This window comes from Cupressus sempervirens, chromosome 1, assembly GCF_028749045.1.
Source record: "Cupressus sempervirens isolate cs-2001-9-10 chromosome 1, ASM2874904v1, whole genome shotgun sequence".
Classification (NCBI taxonomy): domain Eukaryota; kingdom Viridiplantae; phylum Streptophyta; class Pinopsida; order Cupressales; family Cupressaceae; genus Cupressus; species Cupressus sempervirens.
This window is the reverse complement of record NC_143118.1, coordinates 168809337-168831857: the sequence shown is the minus strand read 5'-3', so window position 1 is coordinate 168831857 and position 22521 is coordinate 168809337. Positions and strand designations below refer to the sequence as shown.

The 22521-nt window shown below is 35.6% G+C and overlaps 1 protein-coding gene across 5 annotated transcripts in view; it reads right to left on the bottom strand.

Moving 5' to 3' along the window:
* LOC149576676 (uncharacterized) overlaps positions 1-22521 on the bottom strand; it is a 407004-nt gene that overhangs the window by 214812 nt on the left and 169671 nt on the right. For 4 of the 5 annotated variants that reach the window (XM_089819021.1, XM_089819036.1, XM_089819029.1 and 1 more), the window contains 3 exons: positions 6772-6891; positions 6533-6676; positions 6338-6418 (listed from right to left, as the gene is read on the bottom strand). The exons of the other annotated variant lie outside the window; for it this stretch is intronic. In XM_089819021.1, coding sequence (XP_089675147.1) covers positions 6338-6418; positions 6533-6676; positions 6772-6891 — 345 coding nt within the window. The remainder of the gene's footprint in view (positions 1-6337; positions 6419-6532; positions 6677-6771; positions 6892-22521) is intronic. 5 annotated transcript variants of the gene reach the window in all.

The following is a 22521-nucleotide window of genomic DNA, read 5'->3' as shown; positions in this document are numbered from 1 at the left end:
AAGAAAGATTTTGATTTCAGTTCTGCTCAAATTATTGGTCAACATCATGGGAGTCTTTATAAGCTTGTAGCTAATCAAGTTCATGTTCTAAATCACGCTGCTTCTAATAACAATTTATTATGGCATAAGAGATTTGGTCACCTCAATTTTAAATCACTTTCATCCTTAGGGAAGTTTGTTGTAGGCCTTCCCTCTCTCAACCCCCCTCATGATGGTGTTTGCAAAGGTTGTTCTTTGGGAAAATTTTCAAAGAGTCCTTTTCATTTAAGTGAAAGTAGATCTAAGCATGTATTAGAGCTGGTCCATTCAGATCTATGTGGACCAATGACATCAGCTTCTTTAAATGGTTTTTGGTACTATGTCACCTTCATTAATGTTTGTTCTCGCAAAACATGGATTTACTTTCTTAAATCCAAAGAATCTAACGAAGTTCTATCCAAATTAGAGGAATTCAAAGCCTTAGTTGAAAACCTTTCTATAAAGAAAATTAAGACTCTTAGATCTGATAATGGTGGTGAATTTATTTCAAGTTCTTTTCAATCATTTTGTGTTGAAGCATGAATCAAGAGGGAGTTTTGTGTCCCCTACAATCCTCAATAGAATGGAGTTGCCAAAAGGAAAAATAGGTTTATTGTTGAGGCTGCTAAAGCTATGATTCATGACCAAAATTTGCAGATTTTTCTTTGGGCAGAGACCTGCAGGACAGCAGTTTATGTTCAAAATAGGAGCCCTCATCATATTCTTAATGATATGACTCTAGAAGAAGCATTCTCTGGTACTAAACCAGATGTAAGTCATTTGAAAGTTTTTGGTTCATCAGTTTATGTTCATATTCCCAAAGATAAAAGATCAAAGTTAGATCCTTCAAGTAAAAAGGGAATTTTTGTTGGTTATAGCTTATCTTCATAAGCTTATAGAATTTACATTCCGGAGCAAAAATTTATTGAGCTTAGTAGAGATGTTTCTTTTGAAGAAAATTTTGATTGCTCCAAATTTGCCGATTCTTCTCTTGATATTGATTTGGATGTTCCTCTGGTTCCTCAAAATCCTCCTCTTGTTACTCCTAATCCTTCAATCTTTTCTGAGAGGGAGGATTCTCCTTCTTCTCCTAAGATTCAAGACATATCTGAAGCTAGTCCTAGTGTTCACGTGAATGAGAAGAAGAGACCTTTGTGGGCAAGAAACATCATGCAAGAAGCTGAAAACGTTTCAGCCCCCAAGGGAACGTTTCGGGAAAGTAAAAGACCTCAAATTTTTTATAACTATTCTGCTTTAATGTGTAATCTCATTGACTCTAAACCTTCTTGTTTTGAACCAGCAATAGGTCAGCAGGTTTGGAAGGATGCCATGTTAGAAGAATATGAGTCTATTCTAAAAAACAAAGTTGGGAGGTTGTTCCTCGTCCTAAAGATAAATCAATCATTTAGTCTAGATAGTTATTCAAAACAAAGCATGCTACTGATGGGAGTGTGGACAAATTCAAAGCTAGATTTGTAGCTAGAGGTTTCAGTCAAAAAGAAGGTATAGATTATGATGAAATTTTTCCTCCCATAGCAAGGTACACCTCCATCAGAACCATTATTGCTATTGCTGCAAGTAAAAAAATGGGAGCTTCATCATATGGATGTTAAAATAACCTTTCTCAATGGTTTTATTAATGAAGAGGTTTATGTAGAGCAACCTGATGGATTCATTATTCATAACAAAGAATCTCATGTATGCAAACTTCATAAGGCATTGTATGGCCTTAAGCAAGCACCTCGAGCCTGGTATGAGCGCATTGATGGCTATCTCTTGAGTTTGGGTTTTACAAAGAATGAAGCTGATCCAAACATTTATCTCAAAAGGTATAAAGCTCTTATGTTGATTCTTGTTCTTTATGTTGATGATCTCTTTATTACAGGAGATGATGAAATGATTGTCAAATGCAAAAAGGATTTAACTTCTGAATTTGAGATGAAAGATCTGGGTTTAATACACTACTTCCTTGGTCTAGAAATTTGGCAACAACCTAATGAAATCATTATCAGTCAAGGTAAATATGCTTTTGATATTCTTAAGATATTTGGTATGCTGGATTGCAAGCCGAATGTGACTCCTATGGAATCTAATTTGAAGAAAATTCAAGTAATTTCAGCTGATTCAGATTTAATTGATTGTACTCCTTATATGTACTCCTTATAGACAGCTGATTGGTCCTCTCATGTATCTCGTCAATACAAGGCCTGATATTTGTTTTGTTGTTAATACCTTGAGTTAGTTCATGAGTGAGCCACAAAAATATCATTTCATTGCAGCTAAACATATTTTGAGATATGTCAAAGGGACCTTACAGTATGGATTGAGCTTCTCTTGTTCTAATGATCTGCAACTTCGTGGTTTCTCAAATTCTGATTGGGCTGGTTGTCTTGTGGATAGAAAGAGTACCTCAGGTTTTTGTTTCAGGCTTGGTTCAGTCATGATTGCTTGGTGCAGCAGGAAGCAAAAATGTGTAGCTCAAAGTACTACTGAGGCTGAATATGTGGCAGCCTACTCAGCAGCTCATGAAGCTGTTTGGCTTCGAAATCTTATAACTGGATTATTTGGAAAATCCTCTAAACCTACTACAATTTTCTGTGACAACCAGAGCTTCATAAAGATTTCTATAAATCCAGTTTTCCATGACAAGTCAAAGCATATAGAAATTAAATACCATTATTTAAGAGACATAGTACTACGAAAGGCTGTGGAGCTGAAGTATATCAGCACTAATGATCAAACTATTGATGTTCTCACCAAGCCTCTGTCTAAGGTGAAATTTCATTATTTTAGAGATAAGCTAGGTATGGTAAACCTTAAGACTTAAATGGAACTAAGTCTAGTCTATTAAGATTCATCTATTATCATTTTTGGTGTGTGAACTAATAAATATTGTAAGATCAGCTATGACAACTCTTTCACTATGCAATAGTGAATATCATGTAGAGAGAGTCCATGGTATTATCACGTTGAGTAATTCCGTAATGAGAGTTGTATGTCATGTTGAGAGATTCCATGACTATTCACATTGAGAGAGTCCATGAATAAAGGCTTAGCTATGAGTCTTACAAAAAATTTCATGTTGAGCAAATTCCATGATTATTTGTTACGAATAAATGATTTTTCATGTGAGATATTTCATGACTATAAACAAATTGGATTTCTGTGTTAAGCATCTGAGTGTTTTTTCATCTAGTTTATAAATTTCATATAAGCTAAGAGGGAGTGTTAAATATATTAGCCTTATATGAAATTCTGTAAATTACGATTCAATAATTAATTTGCATTAAATTTGAAATAATGTTTGGATGGAGATTTTTTTTTGTGTCTTATATAAACAGGATATATTACTCTTCAAACTTGGCTCTATTTTGGGTCCCGCATCCTTTGCTGGAATCGGTTATCTTCACTTACCAATTACATGTTGCCATGAAGGATTTTGCTGAAGGCTACCTATTTTCAGTTATGTACTATTGCTGTCAAAGTGTTCTTATTCCTTCTGTCATCACTGGTCTTATAAAACGGCGATAGTTATGATATTAGTTAATATCGCCTCACAGCAGTAGTGATGATGTTTTGAATATCTTCTCACGGCATTTCCCAATGGCCTGCATTGGCAAATAAAAGAGCGTTCTTGACAAGAACGGTTATATCCGTTATTTTTCTTCATGCGGATATTGGTGTCTTCCTATTGTCAAAAGATATACATTCGTTAGTGTTATTTTTCAGGGAATGTCCTTTTCTTATTGTAATTGATGCTTTTCTGATGTGCTCAAAATCATCAATTCTTATCTGCCATTGATCAAAGGTGATCGATTCTCATTTATGGTTTATATGTTCATAGAGCTACAGCTCTATTAAAATGTAATGAAAGCTTTTTCATATCAATAAAGGATTCATCTTTGAGGTTGGGTTGTTTCCCTCATTGCAGAGGCTTTTCCCTAGAATATATGCAGATGTTTTATTTATAAGTTTCTAGTCCAGATTTAACATGTTTCTCACCCGGGATTCTCCGTAGCTTATCCTCCTTTATACTTGAACTGCATGGAAGAGGCAGGACCTTTGACAGGGTTTTGTCCACTAAATTGTATTTTAACTATATGATTAGTTATATTTATCATTTAGATATATATTATTATATATCATTATTGATATATTTTATAATATATTTATATTGTAGATTTTCAAATTAGTGATAAATAAAATAATAATGATGGTATGTGAAATATTATGTAATGTATTACATATTATTTATTTATATACAATTTATAATATATTCTTTCATTATAACAATAATTTAATAAACTATATATTATATTTATCATTGAGTGATGGAAACGAGAACCTGAAGAAATGAGGAAGTGTCGCCATCAATGACAAAGGGGTACATTGATGGAAGTATTGTCATTGATGTCAAAGGTTTTAATGAATATAAACAAAACTAGAAGAGTATCAATGTCCAAGTTATGAAGAAGTCATCATCAATAGTTTAAGTTTGAGTTTTATGCTGTTAGCTTTCTCTCAAACACAAAAGGAGCAATATTTCATTTGCAAACACAAGGAAGAAAGAAGGAAAAATATTAGAGAAAAATATTAGGGTTTTCGAGAATAGATCAGTAATCAATTGACTCTCAGATGTTCATTCTTCATTATTTATGCAAGTTAGTAGCTTGCACTTACGCATTGAGACATGCTTAAAAAAGTATTTGGAAGAAGCATCTACAAATTTGAAGTTCATTTTGTCATTTTTGAAGCAAATTTGAAGAGGTGAATTACATTTTTCGTATTGTTTTCTAAATTTCTTACTTTCATATTTCCATTTTACTTGAATTTGTTTTAGTTTTGTTTCTTTTTAAGTTGATGGAAAAGAATGAAAACCTGATTTTGTTTTTTCTTTTTATTTATTTATTTCAATTTAATTAGAATGAGTACAATATGAAGATACTTATTTTTTTCATTTATGAAATTTGCAGCAACAACATAATGTCTAAGCCAAGGAGTAGTGAGGATGAGGATGAGGGTGAGGATGTGCATGCAGATGTCACTGAGGCTGAGCCTCAAACAAATGCAGAGGTTACGGTTATAGAACCTTCTAAGACCTATCTTAACCATACACATAGGAAGGTTGTGGGGTAGACTGATCACTATTATAAGACTCAGAGCCTTAGTTTTCTAGGCTATAGCTTTTATTTTGATATATGTTTTGAACCTTAGAATTTGTGGATTTCATATTCCATGACTATTGTAGACATTAGACAGCAACACTTTACTAATGTGCTATTTAGTTTTATTTTTTTCTTCAGAAATTTGCATTTATATGTGATCAATGTAAACGTGTGTGTGTGTGTGTGTGTGTGCAATGCAGCTACTATTTATCTCAATTATTGTGTCTTTAATCGCTTTTAATTTACACATGAAAAAGTTTTAAATTCTTAAAAATATTTGAATTTCATGTGCTTTTCAAGCTGTTGAGTCCTTGCCGAGTTTCCACCAAGCCTGAATGCCAAGTCTGAGACAGAGTCAAAAGCCAGCTTGCCAAGTCTGAGTCAAGTCCAAGTATTTTAACACTGGTATGGACAAATTGCCCAGATCGATTCCAGAAAAGGGTGATATGAAATCTCCACTGAATTGAGTTCAATACAATACTTGCTATCATCAAATAAGTTGGATGAAACTGTCACCTTTTACCCTAACCTTAACTAATTATCTTACAAAAGCCTGTAGGACTGGCTAACGATCACCACACTGAAAGTGTTTAGGAAGGGGACAGTACATGCCTCTTTGTTAAATCAACAATATTTAAGTAGTCACTTTCCAATGTTTTTGGAGTAAGTTACTAAGACTGACTTAAGCATTATTATTAGATTATTTACTTTATCTCCTAGCACAAAGGAATTAAAACAACGTACTCCCGTTTAATTCAGTTAGAAAAATGAACAAAGCATATAGTCTCCACAATTTCTTTAAAAAATGACAAAACTTTGCAGGTCTTACAAACCATAGTGACATAAAGAATGTTAAAGTTCTTAATATCATTAGAATTTTATTAAAGTTCTTCATATCATTAGAATTTTATGCTGTATGTTAACTCACATTTTTTTGAAAAGAGCTTCGAATTTCAGTTAACCAAAGAAGGTCTAGAGAATTCACTCAAACTAATTTATAAACACTAAATAGATCCTCCAACACACGTTGCCCCAAATAAAGATAACATTAAATAATAATTTTTATTTCAGTAATAAATAACGGATCACAGAAAGCACTCTGCTATTAGGTTCTAGGAAAAGGCTCTATGACAGTCTGCTATAGAAGGTAGTACCTTGTGGGAGTAGAAATGTAGAGACCCAATAACTTCATGAGGAATTTGCATGCTTGTAAGAGAGGATTGAAACAAAAATGACTGCATCAAACAGCATAACCAGCATTAGCTACCATTAAACATAATGTAATAATGGTTGTAGTTATACGTATTTTGACCTACACAAATATGTTAAGCAGTAATTGAAGTAAATACCTGAGCATGGGTACGGTATAATATCACACAGCTACTAGGTTTAGCTAATTTTGTTCGCAAAAGTTCATGTATCTGAACTGCAACAAAATCCGCTTCTTCAACAGCATTGGGAAACTCCTCAACACAAATAGGTTCCCCTGCTGGCTACAGTTGTTGAAATAACAACCAAGAAAAATAGTTTTCAAAAGCTGTAATGAATATGACATAAAATAAGTTTTGCCTCAGAAGCACTATCTTACCTTCACTGGGAGAAGATTTAGTGCACTAGTGGTTCCAACTTGCCGATTGGAGGAAATATTTTTCAACATCACAGAAGCAACCTTTAAAATATTCTTTGATGAACGATAATTCCTCATAAGCTGCCAATAGATCAGGTGGCTGATGTAAACCACATTTTACAATAAATAAGCTAAATCTATCTTTATAATATAGTAAATTTAGAACCAGTTTTCCGGATGACAATTTCAATAATCCCTAAGCAAATTAATCAGTCTGTCACAAAAACACTAACTTCACCTTCAGTCAATCCGCCTTATTGACAGAATTGGCGATTCCTAAATAAGACTCAAAGAGTCAGAAAAATATTACATATCAATAACTTCAAAATACCTTAAGAAAATAAATACTTTTATTTTACAAACATTTTAGACATCAACCACAATACAAAGTCAAGTTTGCCAACACAATAAAAGAACTTCTAAAATTGCAACAAATACAAGCTAAAAATATATAGGCACTAAATGGTTACAAAATAATAAATAATAATATCCATAATGTTGTTTGTCTGAATGGTTATCTGTGAACCATTGTAACCATTTCAGCATCTAATTTTCACATTTTAATATCATGTTCATGTTAAAATGTATTGTGCCATTAGTACCAGAGTTAGTACCATATCATGAGCCATTATATATATGTTTTCAAATAATACCCTATCAATCTTATGTGTGAGCATTTTTATTGCAAAGTGCGTATAGGCACGCACAAGTACTTTAGTATTCGCGAAACCAATATATAGTGTGTATGTAACGTCCCCTATTGGAAATAGGATTTAATAATAAATATTAAAAACAAAGTAAAAATATAAATAAATAACTAAGCAGATAAATAATAGAATATTATATAATATATTTATAAGTTAATGAAAGGTCAAGAGATACATAATGAAGAGGTGTGACACCCCAGCATAAGATATAAACTTGAGGAGAGTTCATTTAGAAGGGAATATGGAGGAAGTGAAAAAGAGAAGAGCACAGGAATTATACAAGAACTAATGGAAGAAGAAATAAATCTAAAGAAAATAAGTAAGGCACTCTTTCAAAGGACAGTAATGATGAAGAGTTGTAACTCTTTCAAAGGGTTCTAAATTTCTAATAATAAAGGACTGTCGCTATTTGATTTTGTGATGTCTCTGTTCTAAAAAAGGATTTAATAACAATAAATAATAATAAAATTAAAACATAAACTTTAATAATAATAAATATTTAAATTATTACATAGTTAAATTACAAAATATACATATATATATATATATATATAAACAAAGATTGATATATATTAATCAAATCGAGATAACCATTTAATAAGCATAGGAATTTGTATCAATATTAAGCATAGGAAGTATTTGATGCAAGCAATTACTCAATGGTGAACATAAGGAGAGTAGGTATTCGAGAAGCAAAGCAATCACTAAGACAGCTATTTACGGTGACATTATGAACATCATGCTATTGAAGGACAGCAAATTGTTATTGTTGATGAGATTATGTGCCGCTAGTAACACATCGAGACACATTGTAATATCATTATTAGTCATTAAATGTCAAATCTGGCCTTGACCAAGTCATTGCATTGATCATTCCTATCCACTTAACTAATAAATGGAGGATGCTACCAATTCATTAAAGACACTACAATTTGTAGAGTTAGATTTTCATTGAATGAAAACATACAAGCAACATCCCAATGTTAATGCAAATTCTATAGAAAAGATTTTATAATGCCAAAAGTCATGGAACATGCAAAAAGAACATGAACATATGTGCCCCAACCTAAAGTCGTCAAACATACAAAAGCATGAAACAATGCCAAAAGTCTATTAGCCAACTAAATGGGTTCGGCGGTGTTTCGATAGCCGACGGGGTGATGTCCGGCGGTGTTTCTGTATTCTGTAGTCGACGTCGTCGGTAAATTGTTTGTAGCGGATGTAATGTTGTAGCTGACGGACTCCTTCGGGAAGGTTCAGCAGTAGTATTTATATCCCGTCTGGGATCATTGTAAATCATCATCATCTGCTATTGCGAATATTATGAAGCCTAATTTATGTTCTGGGATATGCGAATATTATTCTGCTATTATTGTTTGTATGCGTTGATTTCTTTACCTGTACGGTAAACATTTGGCACCGTTGCCTTATGAACCTGGAAGGTGGGAGGAATGAAGATTAATGCCAAATCAGCTTAACAAGGATCGGAATAAGGTCAAGGGAAAAGATGGAATCCGTACTGCGCAAGAGAATTTAATTCTGGCACAGCAAGCCGAACGCCGACGGAGATTTCGAAAGATTGTCGACAGAAACCGAAGCACGGGAGGAGTTCTTGAATTTGTGTTAGCCGAGGGAAGAAAATTCAGACGGAAGAGCATCAACTCGCACGGCTCGCAGTGCCGATGGAGCAGGAGCGTGGAGTGACCTCTTCGTCCGATATAGACTTCCGCGGGAAACAACTTTAGAAGATCCTTCTTCTTCACCAAGGTTCGCAGCTGTCGAGACCTCCGGTGTGGGAGAGCAGTCCGTCGGTGTGGGAGTGCAAACCTCCGGTGTGGGAGAGCAATCCGCCGGTGTGGGAGTGCAGACCGCCGGTGTGGGAGTGCAGACCTCCAATGTGGGAGTGCAGACCACCGGTGGGGGAGTGCAAACCTTCAATGTTGTGATGGCGGGACCCAAAGAAAAGCTGTCGAAGTTTGAGGGCGATGGTACAGCCGACCCCATCCGACATTGTAAGACATGTGAGACGATCTGGAGGGCAAATGGCATAGCTGATGAAGACGACTGGATGAGACAATTTCCGGCAACCCTACGGGGCATGGCAATTGATTGGTTTTCGGATACGGATCCACAAAAGCTAAATAGCTGGGATAACATTAAAAAGGAGTTCTTGGCGGAATTTAAACTCTTGCGAGATGATAATGAAATCGTAGCGGAAATTTTCAATACCAAGCAAGGGAAGCACGAAACTGTCCATGTCTATGCCAGGAGATTAAAAGACTTAATAAACAAAATGGAAAGCAAGCCGGCGGACGGATTGCAGAAAAGATGGTTTGTGGATGGCCTACGCTCGAAGTTGTGGAGGAAAATGAAAATTGTGCCACCGTCATCATATGTGGATGCGTATAACAGAGCACTGGACCTTGAAAGTGAGCAGAAGACAAAGAAGAAGAAAACTAGCTCCTCTGATTCGGATGACGACGAACCTGACGGAGATGATAGTAGCGACGACGAAGGAAGCAGCAACAAAGTTCGTGCCCTACAGAAGGATATGGTTTGCATGATAAAGGAGTTTAAAAACACGCAGAAGGAGCCAAAAGGTAGTGAGCTGTGGTGCACGGAGTGTAAGACAGACGGGCATACTAAAGGATCGTGTCTAACGAACCAATTTTGTGACATTTGTGACATTTGTCAGATCATGGGCCATTCGACAAAGGAGTGCCCCTTTAACATGAAGACAAGAGGATCTCCGCAGGTGTTTCTCACACAGGAGGCTTCCCCGTCGGGTAGTAGCGGAAACACGAATACCGCCGATGCTACATCCGGAGGATACATGAATAATAATAAAGGGCAAAATAACAACAATGCAAACAATAACAATAATAATGGGAGCCGAAGTCGAAATCAGTATGATGCAAATGGACGGCCAATCGTTCAATGCCGAGCATGTAATTTGTGGGGCCATTTTGCGCGGGATTGTACAATGGCAAACACACCGAAATTATTATGCAGATGGTGCGGACCCGGCAATCACGAAGATTCCAAGTGTCCAAAGTCTGGAGTAAACTTAATCACTGTCGGCACGGATGTAGAGGAGGTTCTGGCAATTACACGGAGGCAAGCGGAGGAAAAGAGAAAATTGGGGGAAGCGCAGGCGGAAATTGCAAAGGCATCGTCGACAGGGACATCTCAGTTGAAGGACATCACCGGCACCTTGGCAAAGAACTTCGCAGAACAAAACATACGGAGGCAAGCGGAGGAAAAGAGAAAATTGGGGGAAGCGCAGGCGGAAATTGCAAAAGCATCGTCGGCAGGGACATCTCAGTTGAAGGACATCACCGGCACCTTGGCAAAGAACTTCGCAGAACAAAACATTGTACAACAGATACCGATCAAGATAAGTGACCTTCTCACAATGCCCCAGTTACGGACGGTCATTTTGAATCATACACCGTTTCCGAAAGCAACAGAGGACACAGGAAGGGACAGTAGGGAAGTGATGAAAACAGACCCAATGCTGCTGGCACTCACATCCGGACGGCATCCGACGGTCGTCGAGATGGGGATTTTGGGAAATCTTTTGACAGAGACAATTGTTGACGGAGGGTCCGGTGTGAATGTCTTACCAGAGGATACCTAGAAGAAGTTGGAGAAGCCGACGCTGTGGCCACTTACATTCCAGTTGCTCACGGCGGACCAACACGGGATCAAACCGTTAGGAACCTTGAGGGCGCAACCGGTAACCATTGGTACGCAACCATTTTTATTGGATTTTGTGATCATTCCATTGAAAAGAAAAGGATATAATGCTATTCTGGGACGGGATTGGTTGGTGCAAGCAAAAGTAAAACATGATTGGAAACGAAATACCCTATCAATGGAGCACGGAGGCAAAAGATTCACAATTGACCTGCATACACAAATGATCGGTGAGGAGGCAGCATCGTCAGAGTCAGAGAATGACGACGAAAGTGACGACGAAGCAAAGAGGAGAATGGAACCAGACGAAGAGGGAGTATTGAGACTTGATGGAGGATCGAATGACGATGACCTGGACTCGGTGAATGGCCTGTTCCACTGCCAGATAGAAGACTATGAACTGTTTCCGAGTTGCAATATGTTAACGGTCGACGAACGTGACAAAACACAGGAAAATGAATGTCCGGAAGAATGCAGGGAAGCCCAAGAAGGAAAAGCTGCCATGGCTGAAGCTGAGGGGAAGAACATACAGTTTGAACACAGAAAAATGAAAGATCCCACTGTCCAGTACATGGTGAATGGACCGCGCGGAAAGAAAAGGTTACACCGCAACATAAAATTAGTGGAAGGGCACTGACAGCAAGGAAATAATCCAGTTGCGCAACGACCGCAGGCACAGTGGGCGATGGAGGTGGCACAGAACAGACGTAAGGTGTAGAACAATCGGAATGAAATCAAAGTAGAAATGTTTAAGGCCAAATGGGTTGGACCATATCAGATTCGGAAGGTTGGCAACAATGGAGCGATCAGATTATCAACTTTGGACGGGCAGAAGGTACCTCCGGCAGTCAACGGATCCAAATTCAAAATATATGGTGCCAGGAAGACTCTGTCGTTGTCGCAGAAGGAGACTCCCTCATTGTTGCCGAATGGCAACGGTTAGAGGCAAATGTGAGCTGCTTTGTATTTTTTTTTTTTGATGAGAAAAAAAAAATTAAATTAAAAATTTTTTTAAAAAAAAAAATTTGAAAAAAAAAACAAAACAAAACAAAAAAAAATAAATGACGACAGATTCAAGTTGTTCAAAACGAGTTACAGATGGTGCCCAAGGGAAGGGGACGCATCAGTGGTTGCCAGAAATAGTGTAGAATCAACAGAAAATGACAAAAATGGTGTGTTTCGTGCGTTTCTGTGTGGGTTGCGAAGTGCTAATTTGGTCTTGGCGGCGAGGGGCGCTGCCCCTCGACCCCGCCGGGGGCGTTGCCCCCTGGACCCCCAATCGTTGCAGATATCAGTCGTGGGAGTCTGACCAGTTTAGAAAAGTTGAAGTGGCTGCAGGCATGGACTTTCTGTGTCCCGGAGGCACTGGGAGTAGGTGTTGGCCGAGAGGCTGTCTTGGTGGATGCATAGAGAGCTCAGGAGGAGCTAATCATCCAGTTGGAGGCAGTGCAACGACACTTGGCTCAGGGTACCGTGGAATTGAAAACAAAAAAAGCAGTAGGTGGTCAAGGTCAGCTTCATTGAGGAGGCATAGTATTGTGATAGCAGAGGCTATAGACACGAGATGAAGTGAAGTGATGTGACAGAAGCAAATTTTTCTTGTTGTAGTCACTCTGTTAACGTATTTTGTTTGTTAATTTATTTCAGATATTTTGTCAGTCGTCAGGAGACGACTTTTCTTTTTGGGGGGGATGGTGTTAGCCAACTAGATGGGTTTGGCGGTGTTTCGGTAGCTGACGGGTTGATGTCCGGCGGTGTTTCTGTATTCTGTAGCCGACGTCGTCGGTAAATAGTTTGTAGCAGATGTAATGTTGTGGCCGACGGACTCCTTCGGGAAGGTTCGGCGGTAGTATTTACATCCCATCTAGGATCATTGTAAATCATCATCATCTGCTATTGCGAATATTATGAAGCCTAATGTATGTTCTGGCATATGCGAATATTATTCTGCTATTATTGTCTGTATGCGTTGATTTCTTTACCTGTACGGTAAACAAAGTCTACATATTGAGCGATCTCACTTCTCGGTCTTTACCTTCATTCTTTGTCAACAAAAACAAAGATGAATCAATGCGCTTATTTCATGGCATGAAGTTAGTATTGCCCAATGCAAGGATAATATTAAATATCAAGTCCTGCAATTAAAATCATAAGCTCCATCAATGATCGATGAAAACTTAGTACATATTAGTTATGCTTAATAATTAAGGAAGAAGTTGTAATATCCATTGTCAAGTAATTAATTTATTAATTTAAAATTTCTTTCTATTCAAACTTTCTGCAGACTAGTTTTATATATATATTTTTTGTATATCTCAATATTAATATTCTATATATATAGTTTTTCATTCTTAGTCATGTCCTTTCATAAATAACAATAATATTATATTAATAATTTAATTATATATAGTATATTAATAACATATATTATATTAATAATAATATAAATTATATTTCTTATCAATATTAATAATATTTTTTTTAATACTATTGAGTAATATATTTTCTTTAGATAAATAATACTTAATTCTTATATTTAATAGTGATATATTAAGCAATATTATAGTATGATTAAAAAAAACCATAATTATATCTTTATTTATATTGCTATTATTTTACTAGCTATATTTTAATTATATGGTTCTTAATATGGTGGGGATATCGCAGTCCTCCCCTCTCAGATTTTGCTTGTCCTCAAGCAAAAAGATCCTTTATACACAACTTTTCTTGTAAAACCATCATAAAAAGCATATAGTTGGATACAAGATATAAAGGATTTAAGGAGTATACATCATAATGCATGAAAACACAAAGCATAAACAATGTAGACACGTGAATACATGAAAACACGAAGCAGACACATTAATGCATGAAAAAACAAAGCAAACATGATGTAGCCACATAATACATGAATTCTTGATTCATGCCATACAATTCTCTAGAGACAAGAATATTATTTACAAAATTTACTTCTTTGATAGAATCCTGCAACCACAAGTAATCATTAGTAGACATGTATATATAAGTATCAAAGAAAAAGTGTCATGATAAGCTGAACCCATACTAAGTCCAAGAGCGAAATTTTGCCCCCTTGGCCTTGGTAGCAGTGTTAACGCATCCACACAAGGATGCTTGTTTTGTTTTTCTCTTATTATGATTCTTAGTTGAGAAGAATACTTAGGTTGTAATCAGATTCTTTAGATACCAAACTCAATGGTCTCTCTCAAGGTTTCTATGAATCCAAGCCCTTAATTCCATCTTGAACAAATCCTCAAGGCAATTTCATCCCATCGTGGACAAGTCTTGAAGGCATCTTACCAGGATGTTGATCCTTACCAATCTCGGAATAACAATTGGATGGACTAATACTAGCCTCTCCCTGAATAAACCTTTATTCTTTCTCTCTTGAGGCCACTCTTATAGGTACGTCAGTAATATTATATGTGTGAATTGAAAAGGTCACACTATTTTGATTATAAATCTAGCCTAGAAGGATTGATGAGATACAATAGGTTGCTTTGACACCAAACTCAATGGACTCCCTCAAGGTTTCTATGGATCCAAGTCTGTAATCCCATCTTGGACATGTCCTCAAGGCATCTTATGAGAACATTGATCCTTTACTCATCTTGAAATTACTTGTTAGCTGTATTTATACAAGCCTTTCCCATATTGTATTGCTATCCATCCCTTCTATCCTAGAATTTATAATGGGATTGAGCATGGATAGAATTTAAATGAATTAATTCCAATTATTATAATAGATATTATACTTACCTCAGACATGCAGGAGTCTTGTTCTAGTAGTGGAATATCTTTCCTTTAGTGTTGGTTATGTATTTTATGCCTGACTACATCAGACGTAGATTGCAGAACAATCCTTATTTGTTGATACCCTTCCTAGTTATTGTGTACAATACTATGTCTGCTGGTTATATATGCCGTTTTAGGCTATATGTGTCATATATTCTCTATATCTTACAAAATGGTTTTCCCATCTTCACATGATACAATTACATGGTGTTGCCCTGTATAACTTAGTCATCGTTTGTTTCTTTCTTCTGAATATCCATTTAATTTCAATGTCAACTGGAATATTGTTCAATATTTCAAATCCTTCGTAAAAACATAATTTCAATCTATATACTAAAGGAACATTAAACTCCAGATTTGAATCTTACCGTATTATCAGTATTAGTCTCTTTATAAGATAACTTCCCTTTTCAGAGTTCTCAATCGTAAATCTTCTTCTAGGTGAAGCCATTTGCCTCTTGTATGCAAAGCACTATTATCTGGTTGTGTTCCCTTTCACAATGTCTATCGCTAACATAGGAATTTCCAAGGATATTTGTCAGTAGTATTAAAAAGTTTCCCTTCCTCCACTACAGTTTACAAGGATGGCAGGACAATAGTCTTTATGAAATTGTTGTCAATTTTAACATTTCCAATGACATACAAGCATATAATATATAGCCACCTTAATATTGCCCGGTGAAATAATTATCAAGTACTTGGAGTTCATGCTCATGGCAAAATGAAGTTTCCACTTCGCTATAAAAATAGCCGGCTTCACTCAAAAACATTTTTACCAGTCACTATACATACAAACTTCTCCATAACAAAAGCCTGTATTTTGAAGTATACATTGTTTTTGTTGTCATTATTGGGTTGATTGTTCTCTTGCACATCCGAAAACTGGAAACATAAAGTCCTTCTTAATTAACACAGTATAAAACTGTGAACTGGAAGCTGCAACAAGTCACTTGGTGTCAATATGTCTGAACAGGTGGATGAAACAAATACATACAATCCTTGTTTTGTCTTTTCTGGGATATGCACACACTCAGTCATTCCAAATGGTTATTGGGATTATCAAAATATTATCAGGTTGAGTATTGTTTAACGTGTTTGTTATGTGAGATTGTGCGCTCTTCAAATTCAGGAAAATTGGAAGAATTAATGGTTATCAATAATATCTAAAGCTATCAAGTTTAACAATGGAATATGTGCAGAACATCAATATAAGTAATAAAAAAACAAGGGTCAAACATAAGAAACCTTATTTGGGTTGTTCAATAATCACAATTATGCTCTGCTAGCAAACATTTTCATTTTGAATTTTCACCCTGACATGATGCAGAAATGATTGACTAGTTTGCAACCGAACCAACCTCTTCTTCAGATGTAATCGAATCTATATAATGTGTTCCTTTCTCAAATAAGTTTGCAGGCCAGGCATGCAAAGATTACTCAATGTAATATTATGTCGCAGACAACCATAAAAGAATGAGAAATCAGATTAGCTAAATATATATTTGCACATTGTTGTTGTTAGAGTGTATATTTGAGGAAGCAGCAATATCTTGAAAGACAATAAGGTTGAACAAAGACAGTTCTAAAAGTAACAGGTATACATTGGTTACAATACATCTCATTTTGAATAAAGGTCGTCCTTTATAAAAAGACAATTCTTCAGCCAGTAGTTTTACTGGTGTTATCACAAGTTGGCAGAATTGGGTCTCTGATACCAATTGTAATAAGTTATTGATACAAAATTTCTTTATTCAAACTTTCTGCAGACTTGTTTCATATATATTTTCTCTGTATACCTCTCTGTCTGAATCCCCATTTCTGAATGTTAATATTCTATATATATAGTTTTTCTTTCTTAGAGTTGGGTCCTTTAATAAATAATAATTATATTTTGTTAAATAATTTTTTATTTTAATTATACATCTTATATTGATACCATATATTATATTAATAGTAATGTAAACTATATTTCTTATTAATATTTTTTTTTCGATAGGTAATTGGCCAAAGCTTGGATTATTTATTGTTCATTTATTATTATAATTAATTAAATCATGATTATGTGTTAATCTCAAGTATATTTGAACCCAAGACCTCCCCGACAAGAGGCTCACAATTTACCATTGTGTTGTAGGCTCTTGCCTCTTATTAATATTAATATTATTTTTAATATTATTGCATAATATATTTACTTTATATATTATGATATTTAATTCTCATATTTAATAGTAATATATTATAGTATGATTATAATAAATCATAATTATATCATTATTTATAATATTATTATTTTAATTATTTATTATTTAACTATATTTTAGTTATATGGTTCTTATTTTCACAGGGTATGACAGAAGTAGTGACGTCATGGACAAGCACATTACATAAGAGATAGGGAGCATAGATGATCATCATCCATGGCAGCATTAAGTAATATATTAATTCTGAATGGGTGTGGTTAGTAAGCATATACTTAATGAACATAAGTTGTGTTGTTTAACAATGTGACTAATCATTCCAAATGCAAGGATTAGAAGCCACTCACAATCATATGAACAAGATCAAGGAATATTTCCTCTTTCACTTATTAGAGTTTGTAACTAGATTAGCGCACTAAAGTATCCCCAAACTTCAATGCACCATTTACTTAAACTAATTAATTAATTGGTCCCTGAATTTGAATAATACAATAAAAAGGACCTTTAATTAATTATTTTAATTAATAAATTTGGGTAATAAAGTAAAAAAATATTATTAATGTCAACCTCTTGTAAATCTCTAGATGCTTCTTGGAGGCTTTTATAAGAAGATGATTGGGCAATGTAAATCATCATTGACTAGTGTAATGTTCCCAACTAGGTACCCATGTGAGTTACCTCTTTTATGGCGAACCAAGTCCATTCAATAGTACGGACCTACCAATCTACTCAACGATACACTACCACCATACCACTTAGTACTACCAACATACTAGTCCACACTGCCACTCTACTATTGTACTAGTCAACATTGCTAACGTATTGGTCAGCTCTTCCATTGTAATTGTCAATCCACGGAGTAGTCGGCACTACCAACTAATTATTCGGCTCTAGCAAGTTAGCAACACACTGGTCAACACTGCCAATGCACTAGCTGTCTCTACCAACGTACTAGTTTGGGTAACCCGTACATTTGGAGGGAAGAAATTGGTTGTATAGTAGATGGACAATGCAATGGTGTATGACTAAGAGATAGGGAGCAATTGGAGGGGTGGGTCGTATAGTGTGGAGGATGGAGTTGTATAGCACAAATGGTTGTAGGTGAAGGCAGCCAACAAGAGCTAGAGGGTGTTCAATCTGCCAAAAATGGAGGTAGTTTAGTATGCCAAAAATGGATGGTGATATGTAGGGTGACATGGAAGGTGAGATGGAGGGAGAAATGGAGGATTACTGGAGGATGAGATGGAAGGTTAGATGGAGGGTGAAATAGAGGGTGAGATGGAAGGTGAGGTGGAAGGTGAGATGGAGGGTGAAATTGTTAATTTTAGAGATCTCTGATAGTTAAAACTATTATACAGATTTGAATAACAATGAATATCCTTACTTGGTTGATTGCAGAAACTGCAGGGCAGATCTTCATCTCTGAATGGCAACCAATATATCTTGATCTTAAGATTATAATATCAATGGTTAATCAACAATTCTAAATGTGTTAATCTGCAGAGAGAAGAATGCAAATCGTTGGGATTTGTATTGTCGTGGATTGATATTAATCCCATTGATCTGATCGCATATATATAACATAGTGGATTGGCCACGTAGAGTAATGCCTCTACGAGTGCATAATTAACATTAGTTTGTTTAACTTTCACATGTAATCCTTTTGTGATCCGCAATAGACTATCAAGTCCCCCGATAATAATAATAACCGATAACTGAACAGTTTGTAATGTGAGCATTTCAATGTATCTACACACACACACACACACACGTGTGTGTGTGTGTGTGTATAATATCTGTAGAACAAAATTCACATAACCATTTACATTACTTCACCTAACGCTATACATTAACACTCCCTCTTAGCAAGGGAGAAGTAATACATCTTTTATTAGATATCAAAATAGGATATCTAAACACATTATCGGACTTTAACACTCTGAAATAGTGACTTGTCAAATAATAAAAATCACCATGCTATGAACACTATCATAACATATATTATGATCTCTAATTGTCCGAAACAATATCTCGAATTTTCATGATAACAAGCCTATCATTTGCAAGATCGTCCCCTCATAAATGATTACCTTTTGAATATATATGTCTATGAAAGATAGTCACCTTTCATTACATATTTGATGCAACTAAACAATAATGGAAGCATATGCACATATAAATTAAAAAATTTAAATTCAATAACCAATATTACAATTTGATCATACCAAGTTTTCCTCTAAAGTATTCCAACTTCACTTTAGCAATAGGCTTAGTAAAGATATTTGTTGTTTGCTCATTAGTACTGATGTACTCCAGTTGAATAACTCCTCGATCCACCATATCTCTAATGTAGTGATAAGGAATTTCAATATGCTTGGAACGATTGTGGAAGACTAGATTAGCTAAGAGCTTGATACAACTCTAATTGTCACAATGAATCGCAGTGGGCTTCAAAGGTCTTTTGAACAAATTAACTAGCAACTTTCATAACCATACAGCTTCTCTAGCTCCCAACAAAGAGGCAATGTATTCTGCTTCGGTAGAACTTAATGCAACTGAAGACTATTTTCTGTTGAACTAAGAAACCATTCCAGATCCAAGACTGAAGCAACATCTAGAAGTAATCTTACATTCAATAGAGTTGCCTGCCCAATCAAAATCAAAATATCCATGAAGATTGATGTATAATTGATCATATCTGACTTCCATGCCAATAGTGCATTTTAGATATCTTAAGATGTATTTAGCTGCATGTAGATGTATCTACTTCAGTGCACACATAAACTAGCTTAAGGTGTTAGTTGCATAGCATATGTCAGGATGAGTATTCACTAAGTACATTAAGGATGCAATAATTTTCCTGTAGTTGTAACAAACGGATTTTCATATCAAATAGAAAGACAGTTTAATAAAGAATTTCCAACATTCATAGATAGACAACTAAAATCCCTTTCATATGACATTAATTGTTTTAACAATTAACTGAAATAACCATAACCATATCAATGTTCATCTGGAAATAACTAGTTTAATGATTAACTGAAGATAATTGTGTCCATGATCATTTGAAATAACTAGATTAACGATTAACTAAACATAATTGTATTTATGATCAACTGAAATAACTAATTTAACAATCAACTAAAAATAATTGTATTTATGATTAACTGAATTAACTAAATTAACGATCAATTGAAAATAACTGTATTTATGATCAACTGAAAGTAACTAGATTAACGATCATTTGAAAGTAATTGAACTATCCTTTCTACATACAAGTAAATGCTTATCAAGAAAAGAAGGAAAGAAACATACAAGTATCAAAATAGGAGGATCTTTAGCTGGTTGTGCAAGCCTCCGCTTGGTGAGAGGAGAAGCATTGACATACATTTAACCTCCCAACCTCAGACCATACTTATCCCCACACAATCTATTAAATTAGAAAGGCCCTCCCTACCTCGGGATCGGGCTTGGGATGTTCTTAGTCAAGCCACCTGAACATATTGGTGTTTAGAATGTCCGCACAGTTATGAAACGAACATGCTTGCATAATTGGCACCACTGACATCAAGTGATCATTAGATGGCAAACATGCCTATAAACTACCTTAGCCAAGGATTTCTAATGGGCTCAACAACCTAATCACCACCACTCGACTTGACAACAAGCTTCATTACAGGGATGAGCTTGAGCTATTAAGTAAGATTTATTTATTTTATTTTAAAGTATCAAGTCTGATTTTTATTCTCCTTATCCTTGTGGGATTTCATCTCACCTCTTCACCTTTTCCATGGCTAAACAGCCAATCAAATAGTGTTGGCAAATGTCATACATTTGGAAATCAATTGATTATGACATCCAAAAGCGAAAGTCTGCATTCATAGGTCATCCATCACCAAATTGGTTTACATCTGAGCATTGTTGGTTGTGTTCCATAACACCGTACAGCCTATAGTCTTGACATCATACAACTTGACCACCACCCTCTTGTTGTACCACCATACTCCATCCAATCACCACCATCTGCTTGCTTGTTAGTACTGTACAGGTTGTCCTCCTTGCATCAGTCACTATATCTATCATATGCCAACATCAAAACCGTATGGCATCCATACATTGTACAATCAATTTCACTTTGCACCATACAGATTGTACCATGACAGTACAACTTAGAGATATGTGCCAAGTCAAGAACACACAACCTAATCTACCATACGGACAATCACAAATTTATTGTCATTGTCTTGCTATGAAGTGCAACATCAATGATTGGAAGGACATCTGTGAGATCTAGTAGCTCAACTGGACTCATAAATAAGGTTTGCATGAAGAACATCACAGTGGTATCAGAGCTTGTGACCTTTCTATCCTGTCGAGTATTGACATAAAATCACAACACCAAGTGATCGTTTGACTGAAATGTTGAGAGAGTTAAGAAGTCAACACAAGCTCCACGATCAGCCAAAGGAAACACTCAAGCTCTTGACAGGCACAAGGCCTTGGTTAGAGCAACAGGAGTTGCAAACTCCCACTTTGGCTAACTCACTGAAGCAAATCAAGCAAGATTGGATTACTAGTGCATGGCAGAAAGACACCCCTCTCAAAGATTTTATGGACTATGAATGAAGTATGCATCATCTCACACAATATACTCTTCAACAATGGTTAGCAGCGAGAGATTGATAAGTGGCTATAGGATGAAGTCATACAGACACCAAAGGATATTAACAAGCAAAAGACTTCAGTTGCCCAAATTAATAAAGTAATAAAAAATTATCTATGCTCCACGAAGTTTCCGGGACAGGGACATTTTAGGGGACAGGGACGGGGACTTGTTTCCAATACGAGGGCGGGTCAAATCCAAAATTTATGGGACCACAATTAAAAGTATAGGGGAATTTTTATAGAGAGACAAAATTCAAGTATGCATATCATAACATTGATAAACCATTGACCAAAGACATTTTGGAAGAACAATACACGGAAAATTATCAAATTACAAATACTAAGTACCTCCATTATAACATATCACATACATGCGTAGTTAAATCAAAATGCCTATCTCCAAGTATTATGCATGAAACCACAATGGAATAAAGAGAAGTGCAACTAAAATAGTAAGTACTAAATAGAAATAATAAATGCAATCTTTCCTCACTGCTGCTACTGCCATTGCTCTATGTTTTTCTTCCCTCTCAACAAGTACATCATATCTTAAAAGGAGTAGAAGAGTTAGTGTTTTAGTGTTTTAATGAACATATATGGTTGCATATTTGTATTACGTCTTTAAGACA